The 17,853-nt window shown below is 37.3% G+C and overlaps 1 protein-coding gene across 1 annotated transcript; it reads left to right on the top strand.

Annotated features, from left to right (window-relative positions):
• The first annotated feature begins 183 nt into the window (after positions 1-183).
• LOC134746677 (cytochrome P450 6B6-like) lies at positions 184-2,489 on the top strand. The gene is made up of 2 exons (XM_063681225.1): positions 184-1,603; positions 1,852-2,489. Exons 1-2 carry the CDS (start codon positions 241-243, stop codon positions 2,019-2,021), a joined length of 1,533 nt encoding a protein of 510 aa, XP_063537295.1. The 5' UTR covers positions 184-240; the 3' UTR covers positions 2,022-2,489.
• Positions 2,490-17,853: the final 15,364 nt, after the last annotated feature.

Here is a 17,853-nt window from a genome sequence, read left to right as displayed (position 1 = left end):
AAGGGATAAATTATCATAAGTACCTCCTACCCATTTTACTAGTATCTTTATCAATATTTACAATAGGTATAATTACAATTAAGTACCTACAATTCGCAGTGATAATTAATAGCGGTAACAAACAACATCATTACACATTGTATACGTTGGGTATACAAACTGTTATTATTACAAGTAGGTACCACAACAGTCTGCCTCGCATCAGTCTTACTCGAATTGCGCACACGCTCGGACCACGCAATGATCACGATCGCTATAGTTCTAATAGTGCTCGTCGCGCTATACCTTTATAATGTCAGAACATTTGACTACTGGGAAAAACGAGGTGTTAAACACGACAAACCAGTGCTACTCTTTGGCAACAATGCCGACAACTATCTAATGCGTAAAAGCGTTACCGAAAAAGCTGTCGAAATGTATTGGAAATATCCTAACGAAAGGATCGTGGGCTTCTTTAGATCCACTAGGCCAGAGCTCGTAATAAGGGATCCGGAGATTGTGAAGCATTTGTTAGTTAGCGATTTTTATCACTTTTATCCGCGCGGTCTTATCTCTAATAGAAAATATATTGAGCCAATTATGAAGAACTTGTTTTTTGCGGATGGAGACCTATGGCGGTTGTTGAGGCAGCGTATGACGCCGGCATTCACCAGCGGCAAGCTGAAGGCGATGTTCCCGCTGATCGTAGAGCGCGCAGAGCGGCTGCAGGAGCGCGCCCTCGCTGCCGCCGCTGGTGCCCATACCATCGACGCCCGTGACCTCATGGCCCGCTACACTACCGACTTCATTGGCGCCTGCGGCTTTGGCATTGATGCCGACTCGCTCAACGAAGAGGAATCAGCTTTTCGAAAATTAGGCGCTAGCATCTTTAAAACCGATGCCATGCGTTTCATTACTTCGATCTTAAAAGAGTTTATGCCCAGACTGTTCTACCCTTTAAAACCAATGGGTCAGGTAGAGAAGGGCATAAAAGAACTAGTAGGTGCAATTTTAAAGGAAAGAAAATATGAACCATCAAGCAGGCATGACTTTATCGATCTTCTGATAGAAAGCAAGAAAAAAGGGTTAATGACAGGAGAATCAATAGAACATATGAAAACCGATGGAACTCCAGAGGTTTCTAGTCTAGAAATGGATGAAGAGTTGATGGCTGCTCAAGTATTTATATTCTTCGCTGCTGGGTTTGAGACATCATCTTCGGCCACAAGTTTTACTTTACACCAATTGGCGTATAACCCTGATGTACAGAAAAAAGTACAAGAGGAAATTGACAGGGTTCTTGCTGAGCACAATAAGAAGCTCAGTTACGATGCTGTGAAAGAAATGACTTATCTAGATTGGACATTTAAAGAAGGCATGAGGATGTTTCCATCACTTGGATTCCTAATAAGGGAGTGTTCCCGTAAATACACTATCCCGGAGACTGATGTCACCATAGACGAAGGAGTTCGCATTTTAGTACCTTTACAGGCTCTGCATATGGACCCTAAGTACTTCGAGGATCCTGACGAGTTCCGGCCGGAGAGGTTTAGTCAAGAAGAGTTTAATTCGGTGCAGAAGAGTATCTATTTGCCGTTTGGTGTTGGTCCTCGCGCATGCATCGGTGAGTTAATTATATGTATTTATCTACGGCCCTTATTCCTGACCTAATTAATTGTTGATAACAAGGGCTTTCATACCGGCCGGGGGCCTCAACGAATGCCTCACTGTCTATCCTCTGAATGCCGAGCGTTGTCTAACTCAGTAATTTTCTGTGTAAACAATTTTACTGCCGTTTTACCCATCATCTAGGACTACAAATTATTCTTCTTTAGAAGTTATTCTTTAATATTGATTAATTTATTTTTTTAGGTGAGAGGCTGGGCTTGATGCAATCTTTGGCGGGGTTAGCGGCCATCCTCTCAAAGTTTACGGTATTACCGGCACCAGAAACCGTGCGGCGGCCTATAGTGGAACCCAAGTCGGGCATCGTGCAGAGTATAAAAGGAGGTCTGCCTTTAATGTTCAATGAGAGAAAGTAAACCGACCAGGTCATTTGGGTATGCAAAATTCTAAGTTGTAGGTAATACTCTTAAGAAGGAAGGTAAACTGAGGTTACTTTTAATCGCAGGGAAACATTGATCATCGATTTTTGAGAAATAGGGAGTTGAGTTTTGAAGAGAATTTTAAGGTAACGTTGCGTTGGCGACCTTAACATAAACACATGATGAAAGCGTTCAGAAACCAATTAAAAGTCGATGATCAATTTTTCCCCGCAATTCAAAATAACCCCAGTTTACCGGCGCTACTTACATACGCTGTTAGTCAGTAATTGTAGCTAATCATAAATAAATAATTGTAGCTTTAATTGTATCGAAAAATTATGATAAGACTTTAGTTAATCATACATGAGTGCTTTAATGCAATGATTCATCTAACTAACTTTTTGCTGTGGACGGTCGTCTTAAGAAATACTAGCAGAAATAATTTAGAAACTTCCCATACATTAAAATTTGTTCGTTAATGTCGTTCTGTTATTCTTTGTTATTTTTCAATTTAAATTAAAGCTATATAATATTTTTTTATTTATAAATGCATTTGGTTTTTAATTTCACTAATTATTCTAACATTAAACCCAACACTGGCTTGTTGGGTCTACCTAACACTGGCTTGATGGGTAGACCTAGGTGTGTACGGGAAAACGCCGAACACATTAACATTATTTTTAATTTCATATTCGGACTTTTCCCAAAAAGCTTTGGTAATACAAGTAACCCCGGGTAAACATAAGTATACTTAATATTTTGTTAATATTCTAGCATTACCCATAACATGGGTATACAATTAATTTATGTAAACTTAAGTTTATATCGGTTTACCTAGTATACCCAAGCCTTTTGGGTAAAGCCCGAAAATTAAATCAACTTTAATTTGTATTCGGCGTTTACCCGTAAATCTAGGTCTACCCAGCACCGGGAGGGTAATGTCAGAAGTGATGATGCAACACCTAACATTACCCGGCCAGTGGGGTAGACCTAGATGTGTACGGGTAAACGCCGTCGGACTACCTAAAAGGCTTGGGTAATACTAGTTATACCAGGGTAAACTTGAGTTTAATTAACCTTCTAAAATTGCTCGTAACTCGTAACTTATACATCAATAAATAAAGATAAACTACAAAATATGTTTATGTAAGTACGTATATAATGTGTAAACGGCTATGGCAGAAGTTTTGTGTGTATACGTTTTACTAATTTAAGTAAAGTAAAATAATTAATCAATTATTTTATCGTGTGGCCCTAAAATATAAATATAATCTATATTATAGGACATTTTTACACAAATTGACTAAGCCACACGGTAAGCTCAAGAAGGCTTGTGTTGTGGGTACTCAGACAACGATATATATAATATATAAATACTTACTTAAATACATAGAACACACCCATGACTAAGGAACAAATATCTGTGCTCATCACACAAATAAATGCCCTTACCGGGATTCGAACCCAGGACCATCGGCTTCACAGGCAGGGTCACTACCCACTAGGCCAGACCGGTCGTTAAAAGAGTGGATATAATAACGAAGGAGATAAAAAAAGTAGCATTTTTGTAAATATTTTTATTTTAATAGTGAGTAAAAACCGTACTGATCTAAATATTTTGAAATATGTCTCACGATAGTTTAAGTTCGATTACTATTTTTCCCCCCTTTTTCATTGTTACCCCTTATTATGTAGGCTAACTGGACGACTTCTGGAGTCTGCCCTGCGAAATATAGTCTTAGGTTACGTATGAAGTTTTTCATTGCATTTACCCTTCATTTGCGGGAGCCCCCTCTTAAGACAATTAAGGAGTATCAAGCGCTTAAGAACGAGCGAGTATACTACTCAAATACGTAATATACCTAAATGTAAAGTACTTATAGGTGGGGGAGACCGGGGTGAATTGTGACAGAGGAGTTGTGACATTGTCGAATTTTTGGAACCTATTAACTGTTTGCTGGTTAGCTAGTAACTTGAACTAACAAGCGCGCGCTATTGCGAGCTCGTTATTAGTTAATATACACCAAAAAAATCGACGATGTCACAACTCTCCTATGTCACGAGTCGTGACATAGGAGAGGGAGACCGAGGTTAGTCGTGACTCACGACTAACCTCGGTCTCCCCTACTCGGTCGTGTGCGGTTGTACTATCTGTCAATGCTTATTACCACAGCATTACTTACCAATCTTGCGTTTACAGCGTATGTGTTCATTGTTTCCCAAAATCTACTAAAGATATTGTATCATATTTTTAAAATCAGAAATGTAACAATAAACTGAGAACAGGTTGTATAAGTTGGTTTACAAATAAACCCTTTTCAAGTACTTAATGCGTTGGATACTGATAATGATAACAACGATGTTAGCACAGACTGCTTAAACATGATAAAGCCGTTTACTAAAGATATTCACGTTGGAGCGACTCACGTGTATTTAATAAGTTCTACACTTGATTAAACAAATCAAGACAAATGACAACGTTAATGCGTGGTTAGCAAGTTAAGAACAAATAATTGTCATTATACTTTTAAATATCTATTTACGCACTTATGTAATTACACAATAAGCAATTGGCTAAAAAAATATAGACGTCACAGCTGGCAGCTTCCTCGCACAAAGAGTAAGCATTGCAATACAGCGAGGAAATGCTGCCAGCATCTACGGCACCATGCCGCGTGCCGCAGGGGATTAGTTTTTAGGTATTTATTTTAAGATAAATCTAAAATAGGCCCTTGAGGCATTGTACCAAGGATGCTGGCGGCATTTCCCCGCTGTATCGCAATGCTGATACGTTGTGCGAGAAAGCCGCCAGCTCTTCGGTCACCAGTTACGTCAACCAGACGCTTCGCTCCGCCAGCATCCTTGGTACAATGCCTCAAGGGCCTATTTTAGATTTAAGCTAGTTATTAATTTCGTTTACGTAGTACCACTGTATATATCTTGTATGTTTTAAGATTAGTTTTATTTATTTTTAGTTTTAGTTTTTTAAGTTTTATATGTATTTCTAATTGTTATTACATGAATAAATTTATTAATTCTTTCAGGTCTTAAAAACCCATATTTTAGCACGTTTTTAAGAAAATTTGTAACTAATCTTACATACATTATGTGTCCTGAAATTACACAATAAACAACGTTAGTTATAGCCATCAATAAGTAATATAAATTGTAAACTGTCGACAAATTATTCACTGGACCGTACTATATTAGTAACCTATAGTCTGTTTTTTTACTGAATGCCACCCGAAAATGATTTAAGCACGTAAATAAGTAAATTAATTTGACTTATTTCCGTGGTAATCGCCAGATGAGACATTATCCACATCGATTTCAGTTTATTTCAGTTTATAATCCGCATCGATTTGTGAATTTAAACTGTAATTCATTAGATTTATCCGATTTAGTCGTAATCATAATCGATGAAAGATAATTATTTTATTAGCAATGGAATGGACCTCTAAACCTAATCTAACTGTGGCGGGTGAAACTTCGAATTGATTGTGTTATCGAATATATCGAATAATGGGGTGTCCCGGAAGTAAAGAGAAATTTATTTTCAAAATATGAAATGTAAGGTAAACATTAAAAGTAATGATTTTGGTTGAAAGTAGTCACAAAGTTAATTAACTTATTAGATTCATATCGAATTTGCTCCTACGGCAACTGAGAATATTTTTTTTCTTATATTTTTCGCGGCCAGTCATACTAGTCAACGGCTTTTCCGATTTTGCAGCCACTCCTTTTGCCATACAAAGTATTTCCTAAAAAAATTGGCTTTTGGTACAATTTTTTGGTCCTAAGTCACATCTTTACGATTGACTAGAAGTTAATGAATGGTTGTATGGAAAAGTTTCCTTCATAAGCATTATTGGGATTCGCCGGAACATAGGTAGGTTCAATCGTCAATAAATCGTTGAGTATTTTTTTCAGCTAACTTTTATAAACTTATTGGTTACCTCTTTTGGCATACTCCTCTTGGTCTTTTACATATCTAGAAGCAGTTTCTTGCACATATGGTTTTAAACCTAGATCGTTCTTTATTTATTCTGGCGACAGACGACTTTGATACTTTTAATTTATCCATCGTATAAGTAATAGGGTCCCGTTTTTATCCTTTGGGTACGGAACCCTAAAAAAATATCGTGCCTGTAAAAGTGCAGAGCAAAAACTAGCTTTTGATTCTCTTAACCTTGCGATGTCTAAAGAAAAGACGCGAACGAGTTAAGCATTTGCTCATGCGAAAGTTAGAGCCAACAGGAGGTGAGCCCGTTTTCAATTTTGAGATTTCAAGAAATAAAACTATGAAAACGGATTATATCGCGTATATTGAATTTATAATACATCCCGACGTTTCGAACTCTTTACAGCGTTCGTGGTCAACGGGTGACTGAGGAAAAATTACAAAGTGCAAAAATATCCACATACTAAAATAATGAACAATCATAGACTACAAACTTTCAACTTTCTTTGAGATTTCAAGTTGAATATTGCCGTCGCGCTGACAGGGGCGGAACCGCGTAGCGAGGGACTATCCCAGTGTGTGTGGTGCACGCACACAGACGCGCACGCATTTTGCGCTCCTTGCCGGCCTCCGCTCGCGCGGCGCGTTGGTGTTGACCACTCCTGTTGGCTCTTAAATTGCAACCGTGGGATTATTTTGTATATAATGAGTTATTATGATTATTTTTTGTAATGTAGGTATTTATCATCGCTAATCGTAATATATAGTGCTGAATTAACAATATCATTTAGGTTCTAATGGGAAAATTCGTAACTGTAAGCATGTAAAGTAATATATTCGTGTGTAAAGTACTCATGACAACAATATCTACCACCCTCCCACCAACTAAACCGTGACGTCACAAACGGACGCGAGGCGTTTTCGCGCGAGATTTAAATTAGCTATTGCATTTGATTGTGTGGATCATGAAACACTTATTTTGAATTTAGAACTAAGAACACTATGGTCTGTCAGAAAATGCCCTAAACTTTATGTTTTCCCACTTTTGCAATAGAACACAAGCTGTTGTTGTAAACAAAACCCAGTCTAGTGGGACTGTAGTCCAATTAGGAGTGCCACAAGGTTCTATTTTGGGTCCATTCCTGTTTTTGGTTTATATAAATGATTTGCCATGTATAGTAAAAAATCTATCGTTTTGTTAGGAACTTTTCACTTTGCAATGGGTCCCATATAGACATTTGATCCTAAAAACAAATCTGATCGACTAATATCATTATACTTATCCACATTATTGTGATAAGTTGCTTATTTGCTATCTATTTTACTAGGTTTCGTTATAGAATTTAACATGTGTCATCATCCCTATACTAAAACATGTGTAAAAATTAATCATAAATGTGCTCCATTTGCCTGTGCAAAGTAGATTGTACCCGTATTCAAATAGGACACCTAAAAGTTTGAATGGACTAGAAACAACACTGAGCCTCTTATTTACATAAAATATTCATTGTGTCCATACTTTTTGTTAATCATTGCACAGTCAAATCAGATTAGTACTCATTAAAACTATGTTCGTTAAGTAAATACCGGCCGGTTTGACGACTGGTCTGGCCTAGTGGGTAGTGACCCTGCCTGTGAAGCCGATGGTCCTGGGTTCGAATCCCGGTAAGGGCATTTTATTTGTGTGATGAGCACAGATATTTGTTCCTGAGTCATAGGTGTTTTCTATGTATTTATGTATATTATATATATCGTTGTCTGAGTACCCATAACACAAGCCTCCTTGGGCTTACCGTGGGACTTAGTCAATCCGTGTTAGAATGTCCTATAATATTTATTTATTTATTTAAATAGAAACGGAGTATCTTGACAATTTACTAGAATTGCAATAAATTTTGCTTAATATGTAAAATACATGGGGTCCCTTTGTTTGACATAATTATTGACAGTCATAACGTAATGATTGACATATTATCATTAGTCATAATTCTGAAACCGTTAACTTTTCAGGATTTTCCTCGGGTTATCCTATAAATAGGTTAGGTTAGGTTTGTTTTACGCAAACCTGAAAAGTTACGCGTTTCTGAGAAAAACCAAATTATGACTAATGATAATAATATTATCATTAGTCATAATTTGGTTTTTGTCATATTATGACAATCATTACATTATGACTTTCAATAATTATGTCAAACAATAGAGACCCAAAATACATACTTATAAAATAGGGGTCACAGTTTTTGAAACTTTTGTTTAATATGAAATGATACAAATATTCTGAAATCGATTTTTCTAAAATCGTTTTTTTAATACACCAAATTTAACTGAAAAAGATCTTTGAGGCAAACGATCAAAAGGTCATGCAAAAGGTTTCTTGATCATCTATTGTTACATCTCCTAATCCCTACTAATATTACAACTTTGTCTGTCTGTCTATCTGTCTGTCTGCCTGTTATCTTTTCAGGCTCAACCGCTGAAGCGAATTAGATGAAATTTGGCATGGAAATGTTTTGAGCCCCAGGAAAGGACATAGGATAGTTTTTATCAAATTCATCATCATCCCACGCAGACGAAGTCGCGGGCACAAGGTAGTACTATTATAAATTACTAGCGACCCGCCCCGGCTTCGCACGGGTAGTTCAATTAATTTACACAAAACCAAAAGGGTACTTATTGTCGCTTGTCAGTAAGGCTCTATTTCCATATAGCTTCAATTAGAAAGCAACCTCATCAACAAGCGACAATGTGGTACCTTTTGGTTGAAAACGTCACATATAAACCTTCCTCTTGAGTCACTCTATCTATTAGAAAAAACCGCAACAAAATCCGTTGCGTAATTTTAAAGATCTAAGCATACATAGGGACAGACATACAGACAGCGGAAAACGACTTTGTTTTATACTATGTAGTGATAAAAATCTAAGTGGGTACTTTTACACAATTGCGCAGTGCAACCGCTCCAACAACACATTTATCAACCTAACAACCCAGCAACAAAGTAGCCAATCCTTCCGGCTATACTATAGCAATAAGAGACCTTTTACACCCATCCAGTACGTGCCGGACGCCGGTCCGGGAGGATTGGGAACGGAGTAAGCTAATTCCGGAGGCACGTTCGCTGCGCCACGTCTGATTCGACACTTGAGAAATGTCTTAAAATGTTTATCGGGTTAAATATTTTTAGCGGTCCGGGTTTATAATGGTTTCAGGTCAACGTAATGTATTAGGAGGATTGGAAGAAGACAAAGCTTTGCTAATTTGAGGTATTTACGTTTATGCACGAACTCAGTGAATTTTTGAGCACCCAGCACCGAAGTGTGTATGGTAAGCGGGGCTCATATATAATTTCTTAGATGTGAGTTTTAATTTTATCAGGTTTTTATTCAGGTAATATTATTACTTATCTAAAGGTGCAAATACAACAAACGTTAACGCGAATGTCTATGAACTGTTTAGATTTTATCGGCCATCAAGCAGCGGCTTAACCGACGCCGGCCCCTCAGTTTGTCCACTTTAAGCCTCACTCATTTTAAATCAATCGCTAGTGTAAACGGACCTTTAATGAAATGACGAGCGTAAAGTTTTGAATTGTGATATTTGAACGACAATACAACTGTAATCTCAAATTTGTTATTTTTAACAAGAAGTTTAATATTCCTACTATAACTCAGTCGGAAGCATTGCAACGCAACGTTACTGCCGTAAATGTCACAATCTATGCCACCGCCCGAAATTTTGATATTTGCGGCAGCAATGGAGTCGACAGCAATATAGCAACAGTAATGCTGGTGCAGTCTGAATCTTGGTGTTTTGTAACGAAACAATACAACTATAATAAATCATAAATCTAATTATTTATTATGATAATAATACAACCATATTAACTATAATCACAAATATGTGAATCATTATGCTTTGATATAGCTTGTGGTGGATTATTAGGTATTATATTTTTTGAAAAAAAAAAATGCTTTCGGACATGAAAATTTGGCAAATGAAACATCGGACAAAAAATATTTCGAGCTTGCGATAAGTAACCGGGCTCTGGGTCAGATGGCACCTGTTTTTGTAAAAACTAGTGACGGAGCCTATTCTTCGAGTTAGGGTTCCAAAAGGTGCCCGCCTTCCAATTTGGGATCCATTCAGGAAAACGCTAAGATGAGATGAAATAGATTCTTCAGAAGACCTTAGGAGGGTATTGCCAACAACTTTACTGTGTGTATCTCGCTGAGGACTGCTGTGGAGGTAAATGCGTGTTTATTATATTATTAAATTTTAATACAGAATTATGTACATTTGACTCGGTTTGTTAAATAAAATAAATAAAGCAAACTTCCCTACTGCGAAGAGCACATACCCGTAGCCACAAAGATGGCGGCTTTATGCGATAGGACAGTAATGGCTATTTGCGGCGCCGCTGTTTAGTGCATATACTGCACTTATAGTTATTGCAGATTGAGATTTACAGTTTAAGTTCGGTTTCGGAGTATGGGCTAATGGTATATGTTTTGTTTATGTATGTAATGTACCTATTCTAACCTAAGAACTTAATAACTGAAAAACTAGTTTTTTAGATTATATCGATTTTTATTCATTAAAATAATGGTTTTAAAATAATACATAAGTAAGTATATTTATTTACTTGAAGGGCGATTCAGAAGACCTGGCGCAAGATTTGTACTGAATGACAAACATGTTAAACTGATGTGTTATTAATTTATACAGGCTGGCTATAAAATAAGTGCATTCCCGTTACCAGAGAGGTTTTGGGATTATACTGAGCAACTTTTACTATGGGACTAACCACGAAATCGCGATAAGAAAATTTACCCTCGAATAGAAAATGGAGCAGACAAAATGTATGAAACAGGCAAATTTTTTTTTCGGGATTTCGGGGTTGGTCCCATAGTCAAAGTTGCTCAGTATAATCCTAAAACCTCCCTGGCAATGGGAATGCACTTATTTTTTAGCCACCGTGTATAGACTCTCGTACAATATTTCACCACAGATTATATAATAGTTCTCGCCCACGTTGCAAAATGTTGCTGTTGTGTTCAGGGACGGCCTTCTAGCCTAGCCATTAGTGACCCTGCCTGCGAAGCAGGAGGTCCCTGGTTCGGATCCTGATACGGGCATTTATATTGTCGTCTAGTACCCACAACACAAGCCTCACTGAGATTACTCTGAGACTAGGTCGATCTGTGTAAAATTGTCCTATAATTATTTATTATATTTATTCTGCAACACTTAGCACACTAAATTCAATCCAGAGAAACAGCAGAGTAAGCGTAAACAAACTTTAATAGGAGAATGCGAAACTTCCATCCTTGTCGACTGCTCGCCCCCGGGATCCCGTAAAAGCTGAGTGCACTGTCGCCGTGTTGAGACACAGTACATGTAGACAGTATAATAACTATCAAATCTTTTAGTTTTATGACGTTATTCATAAGCACCTGTCACCTCTAACAAGCCGATGATAATCACTTGTCCCTACCGACTTGTTAGATTAGCTACCCAAAATTTTTGTTCCCCAACTTTGGGGAAAAAAGCGACTGGGACATACGCGTGTGATTAAATTTACTACTGCAAAAATTTACGCCTGGTTAAAAAGCTGAATGGGGAAAAACGCGAATGGAACAAAATCTATATAGGAACAAAAATTTTGGGTAATTAATCTATACAGTCTCCCTACCTATCATTTTGAAATTTGTGTTTGTTGGAATACAATCCAAAAAAAAGATATTTAAAATTATTTTGAATACATCAAAACATTATTATTTTGAATACAAAACACACAAAGGATGAAGGATTGGTCGTTGACATGACCTGTTGACATTTTATTTAATTAATAATATTGCCATGACATGACGTACGTACATTATTGCCACAAGTATTAAACTGCTTATAGCGATATTATCAGGGCCACATAGAATTTTGTGAAGCTTTAGATAATGTACTGATTTTGTGAATTTAGCTGTGTTCTAACCGTATAAAGGCAAACAACGCATTATCCGTTCCAGAATTACCGCAAGAAGTAGCAATTTTTGCTAGCATTGTCTCTGAAGTTTCGCCATTCTTTGCCTAAACGCCTTCAAGAGCATTTAAGGCCAAACTACACCAGATGCGTGTGCAGGCTGGTTCCGTGGACAGACAGACACGCGTACAGTAAAATGAATAGAAAATTCAGATACAATATAATCAGTCAGATATCTTCAAAGAGCTTCCGGCACGCTTCATGCTTAAAGTAAGTAAGTATAAATATTATTATTCAACAACGACGGGACTTAATCGCGTAAAACAAGTTTTAAATTTACCTCCGACGTTTCGAGGACGGCGTTGTCCCCGTGGTCTCGGAGAAGACTGGCTAAAGTTGACATCAACATCTTCTAGGCGCGCGAGTTTTTCGAACTACCCGCACTTGGTCTTGTTTATTAACTTGAACGCTTTTAACTTATTTTACGCGATTAAGTCACGTCGTTGTTGAATAATAATGAGTAAAAATCGTGAAAGTTTAAATCAGTATAAATATTCTTTGTTGCACCAATAATTATACATTTTACATACATGTAAAATTACACCTAGTAGTAGTACACCTAGTGTAGTAGGCTGCGATGGTATGGCCACGTAAGGAGACCACCAGACTACGTTGGAAATTTGGCACTACGATTTTCCATCCCCGGTAAACCGGAAAAAAAATTAAACGCAGAGGTAAACCGAAAACAAGATGGAAAGACGTAGTAAAAGATAGGATTGGGTGCAAAGTATCTGAGGACGACGTCGTGGATAGGGCGAAGTGAAAGCGAAAGATTCGGAAAGCTGACCCCATCACCATGTGGGATATATAGCTTAGAAGAGAGAGAGAGAGACATACATGTAAAAATAAAAATAATATTTAAAAAAAAATAGAACCAGGTAACAACAGGCGGTCTTAAAAAGCGATCTTCTCCAGACAACCATGCGATATCAGGAAATGTAGAACCTATACAAAAGTCAACAGGTAGTGCAAGGAGCTAAATATGGAGACTATTAAACACAAACACACATACTACTAAAGACGTGACGTATTAAAGACGTAGTCCGTGAGCCCTATTCAGATTTAGCAACATGTTATGAGTTTGATCTTATTTTAATACGCTGATTGATGCATGCGCAATGAAAGTCGTGCGAGAGATCCGCGCCAATCACCAAAACGATTGTCAAGTTCGTATCAAAACCATAACAAGTTGTTTCATCTGAATCGGACTTCATGTCGTTACCGGACTGATTTTTGTCGCTTTAAAAGCATGATTTAAATGTCTCCTGTCACTAAAAAGTTGCTGCTGTCGCCTGGGTCACTCTTGAAAAGCAGACCGTGGGCCCGTTTACCAAAAGCTTGTAGCTTGTAATACATTACTGGACTAACAGGAAATATGTTTCTTGTTAGTCCGGTAATTAACAAGTTATGACTTGTTAATTACTGTTACAACGGGGTGTTGGGGGTCTGACGCCATATCGTTTATTAGGGAGGTGGGACATAGGATTAGGGAGAGGACCTCTGATGCTCGCGCGGGTTCGTACCTGGTGCAAAGGTTGGCCATCACTATCCAACGTGGTAACGCGGCAAGTGTGATGGGCACCTTTGCACCCGGTACAGCTCGCGGAGGTCTTTTTGAATAAAATATTTTAGTTAGTTTTGTAGTTTATTGTTTAATTCTTTATAACTTGTCATTTATTCTTGAATAAAGTATTATTTATAATTATTTATTACTGTTTAGTTCCTAATATATTACAACTAGCTTTTGTCCGCCACTTCGTCTGCGTGGAATCAGTAACAGCAGCTAGAGTAAGTTTAGCGCCTGGATAAAGTGTAATAGCAATTATTCAATTTGAGCATAAGCTTAATATCAATTATCAGGCAATTCATTAAATCTTTCAATTCCACCCCCCTTTTCACTCTCTTCCCCGGGACTCAAACTACCTCTATCCCAAATTTCAACTAAATCGGTTTAGCGGTTTAAGCGTGAAAGTGAAAAGGACAGTGTAGAATTGTATTATGGGGAATCAATAACCGCTGAACCGATTTAGATGAAATCTACGTGTCTACATCTTTGATATTTATATATATATATATATATATATATATATATATATATATATATATATATATGATACATATATGATAGTCAGCAAACGAGCGGACGAGCCGCCTGATGGGAAGCAGTCAACGTCGCCCATGAACGTAAGCAACATCACAGGAGCCACTTAAGCATTGCCGACCCTTGAGAACCCTAAATACCCGCTTCTGAAGAATCCCATGTCGAAGCACAAAGGAAATACCTCAGGAGGCAACTCATTCCACATTCTGCATGTTCTGGGAAGAAACGAGCGGGATGCCCGCTTATTCATGATTTAGTTGAAAATGATACTAAACTTGACTTAGAACCTAAACTTAAGCAATTACTAAGTTAACCTTAAACGTCGCCTACGCCTAAAACCCCTCCACCCCCCACCTACATCAAAAATCTGGGTGGCTCCACTTCTTAAATACATCTTAGGAACAAAGATTAATTCTTTTGTTCAGAGAACGCCGTATTTGACCTTTTAATGGCCTGAGCACACTCAACTAAATACGTGTTTATTAAATCACATTTACAATCGGGTCTATCGCGAATTTATTTTGTTACCCTAATTTACCGACGTTTTGACACAGGTTTCACTGGTCGTGGTCGCGGCTAACCGACGTCCCAGCAAAAACCACCCGCCGCCGTTAGCCGCGACCACGACCAGTGAAACCTGTCGATACGTCGGTAAATAAAGGTAACAAAATAAATTGGCGATAGACCCGATTGTAAATGTGATTTAAGGGGCTACCTGAGGTTTTCATCGATTTTTGACAAGTTTTGAATCGTATCTCCTACTTTTGCACTACATATAGAATTATAAGACAAGCGGCTATCGGTTCTTCAATCTTTTATCTCCATTTTTGTCTACCGGATTGTGAAAAAAATGAATACTTATTTATTTATGATTGTTTTAAACATTGTCTAAAAAAACACTTTTTTCGTATCTCGATTGCTGTGAAAGATCTTACTTATACGAAATCTACATATTTGGGTTCGTCTTAGGCGTCTATAAAAATTTGTCAAAGGTTTTAATTTTAAGCTAATTAACACAAAAGTTATGGCCAGAAAACAAGTTTTTGGCCTAAAATTGTTCAACTTTGATGCCAAATATTTCGAAAGCAATGAACTTTGAAGTAAATATGGGATACTATATTGCTAAAATCCGTTGCTATTAATGTGATAAGCTACAAAAAACATTAGAAAACTAAGGGATTCAAATCGAAGGTCATTGGGGCATGGGATCCCCTTAATATGTGTTCAAAACGCGAAAGTTTTAAATGTTAATACGTGTTTGTTTCAAATCCGATACAGCGGTGTGTCCCTGAGTATTTATGTTCCTAACGATATAGTTTTCAGAACCGTAACGGTGGCTAAAACTTAGTGTTTATCATCAAAGTTGCTACGCTGAGCAGACCCAGGCTAAGCATTTTAGTGAAAGTACGGTGTTAAAGTGTGATTTAAGGAAGGAGTTTTCTGTGGATTGTGGGGTTTGCTTCTAAATATTTGCGGTATTATGCGAGTAGGTACCTACTGATTGTATACGCTGCTTTACGATTACTTTTATAAGATAATTATTAGCTCTGGTACTTAAAAGAGGCAATTATTAAGTACAACTTCCCATACAAACGTAGTTCCGCTCTCGTTTTAAAACTACGTGTTGGATTGTAATGAAACTTTGCACATACAATGACATGAGGTATTTCTAGGTCTCAAATTAGTTTATATAGCTCCAGTTTATAAAACAAACAACATAGAGCAAAAATAAGTTTTGTATGAAAAACTTAAATTCACTGTATTTTTTTTACTATGGTATCTGAAGCTACATAAACTAATTACAGACATCCTGTTGTAAGTACAAAGTTTCAGAGCAATTTAGCTAGTCGTTTTAAAATGAGAGCGGAACTACGTTTGTATGAAGAATCGAGCTTGCCGGAGACCCTTAAGTTTGAAGACATCTAAAAATATCAGAAATTAAAGATAAAGATCAAATAGGCATCCTAAAATAACTGTAGACTTAAAATGAATAACGAATTTTAAATAAAAATCAAGATTGTCAAAGTGCTCGACTTATTTAGACTGATAACGAGGATTAGAAGTATTTGAACTTCTTAGCACCGAATTTGTATTTTCTCTTTAATTTGACTTTTTAATTAATAAAGAGCTTTTCTGTCCGCTTAATCGGCTTATCAGATTGTCCAAATTAAAATTCCGAACCGTACTTTGTTTTATCGTCCCATTTTGCCTAATGCCCTGTTCGCTATTTAATAGGTTATTATCAGTATTTACGGAGTACATTTTATTAGACCGGTATCGTTTGGCGCTTGCTATTAAAATAAATATACTGCAACGGAAGGAAAAAATATTAAAATAGTATTTGTTTGAGCACTCGAGGTTTATTTTTGTGTTACTCAAACAACCTTGTTATTGTAAGGTGCATTAGTTATTGTGTAAAATGAAACGTATCGAGTGAACGAGACAGTATACTTGAACAGACATTAGAAAGAAACGGAAGAATGATTGATTGAATGAAAGAGATAGAAATAGGATTAGGTTTAGAGTAAGTTGAAAAAGAAATATATTCATTATGGCCGAAAACGTCGTTTCAATTCTTACAATGAAGACATGAAGGATTACTCTCATGTAGGATTACTTATACTAAGATAAGGGCATAACTTCGTAATGCTCACGCTCCTACTTAATAAGAATGTACTTATCGATGAAATTTTAATTATTTTTAGGGTTCCGTACCGCAAAAGGAATAAACGGCACCCTCATAGGATCACTCGTGCGTCTGTCTGTCCGTCTGTCACACCCCATTTGCGCCGAAACGGGTAAATGAGAAAATTTAAAAACAGAGTTTTGCAAGCTATGTCGTGTTATATATTCAATGAAAGGACTCGCTGTGTAAATCTCAAATATAATTTTTTTATAATTTTTGGATGAACAGTTTAGAAGTTATTCAAGAAAATTGGCAAAAAATGACCCCCCCCCCCCTCCTTTATCTCCGAAAACACAAAATAGTTCTTTACACGAACACAGCCATAGGTTTCGGACAAAAAACTGCCTAACCTTTGCCGCTCCGAAACTGTATTTTCGGTCGAAGTTTCGGTTTCGGCATAAAACTAACGGCCTGATTATAATTTTAATAAACGTCAAAAATTAGATCTCGATAAGATATGGATTGCGTCAGTTAAACCTCCGTCAAAGCTAAGCCGGTCCGTAAAGCTAAACGAAACCTTCGGTTTCAGCAAAAAAATCCGGTTTCAGTCGGACACTAATTTCATTGTTTTAGCTCCAAATAAGTAGTTACTACAGTTACTACACTATACTTTGGGCCACTTGCACCATTCCACTAACCTGGGGTTAACCGGTTAAACCTGGAGTTACCATGGTTACCAGTACAATTTGACACTGGGTTAACGGTTTAACCGGGTTAGTGGGATGGTGGAAGTAACGCTTACAGACCTATGCCAGGTTTAAGGAAGTCATGCACAATGTCATCTCGGACGCAGGTGTCGTGTCAGGATTGGTGTCAGCTCGCCTTGGAACCAATTTCCTCTTGCACAGACTGCGCGGGACAGTCAGGACTAACTGTAATATTTCAGAGAAACTCACCTTTCGCTGTGTGATTTATGCATAATACATTCTAGTTCAGGGAATATCAGTTCAAACAAACAAAGTAACAAATGTTAGAATGCAAATAAGTTATACATATTGAGCAGGAATGATTGCCGAGTGTATGTAACTATATTGCACCATACAACCT

This window comes from Cydia strobilella, chromosome 1, assembly GCF_947568885.1.
Source record: "Cydia strobilella chromosome 1, ilCydStro3.1, whole genome shotgun sequence".
Lineage (NCBI taxonomy): Eukaryota > Metazoa > Arthropoda > Insecta > Lepidoptera > Tortricidae > Cydia > Cydia strobilella.
This window is presented reverse-complemented; position numbering and strand designations above follow the sequence as displayed.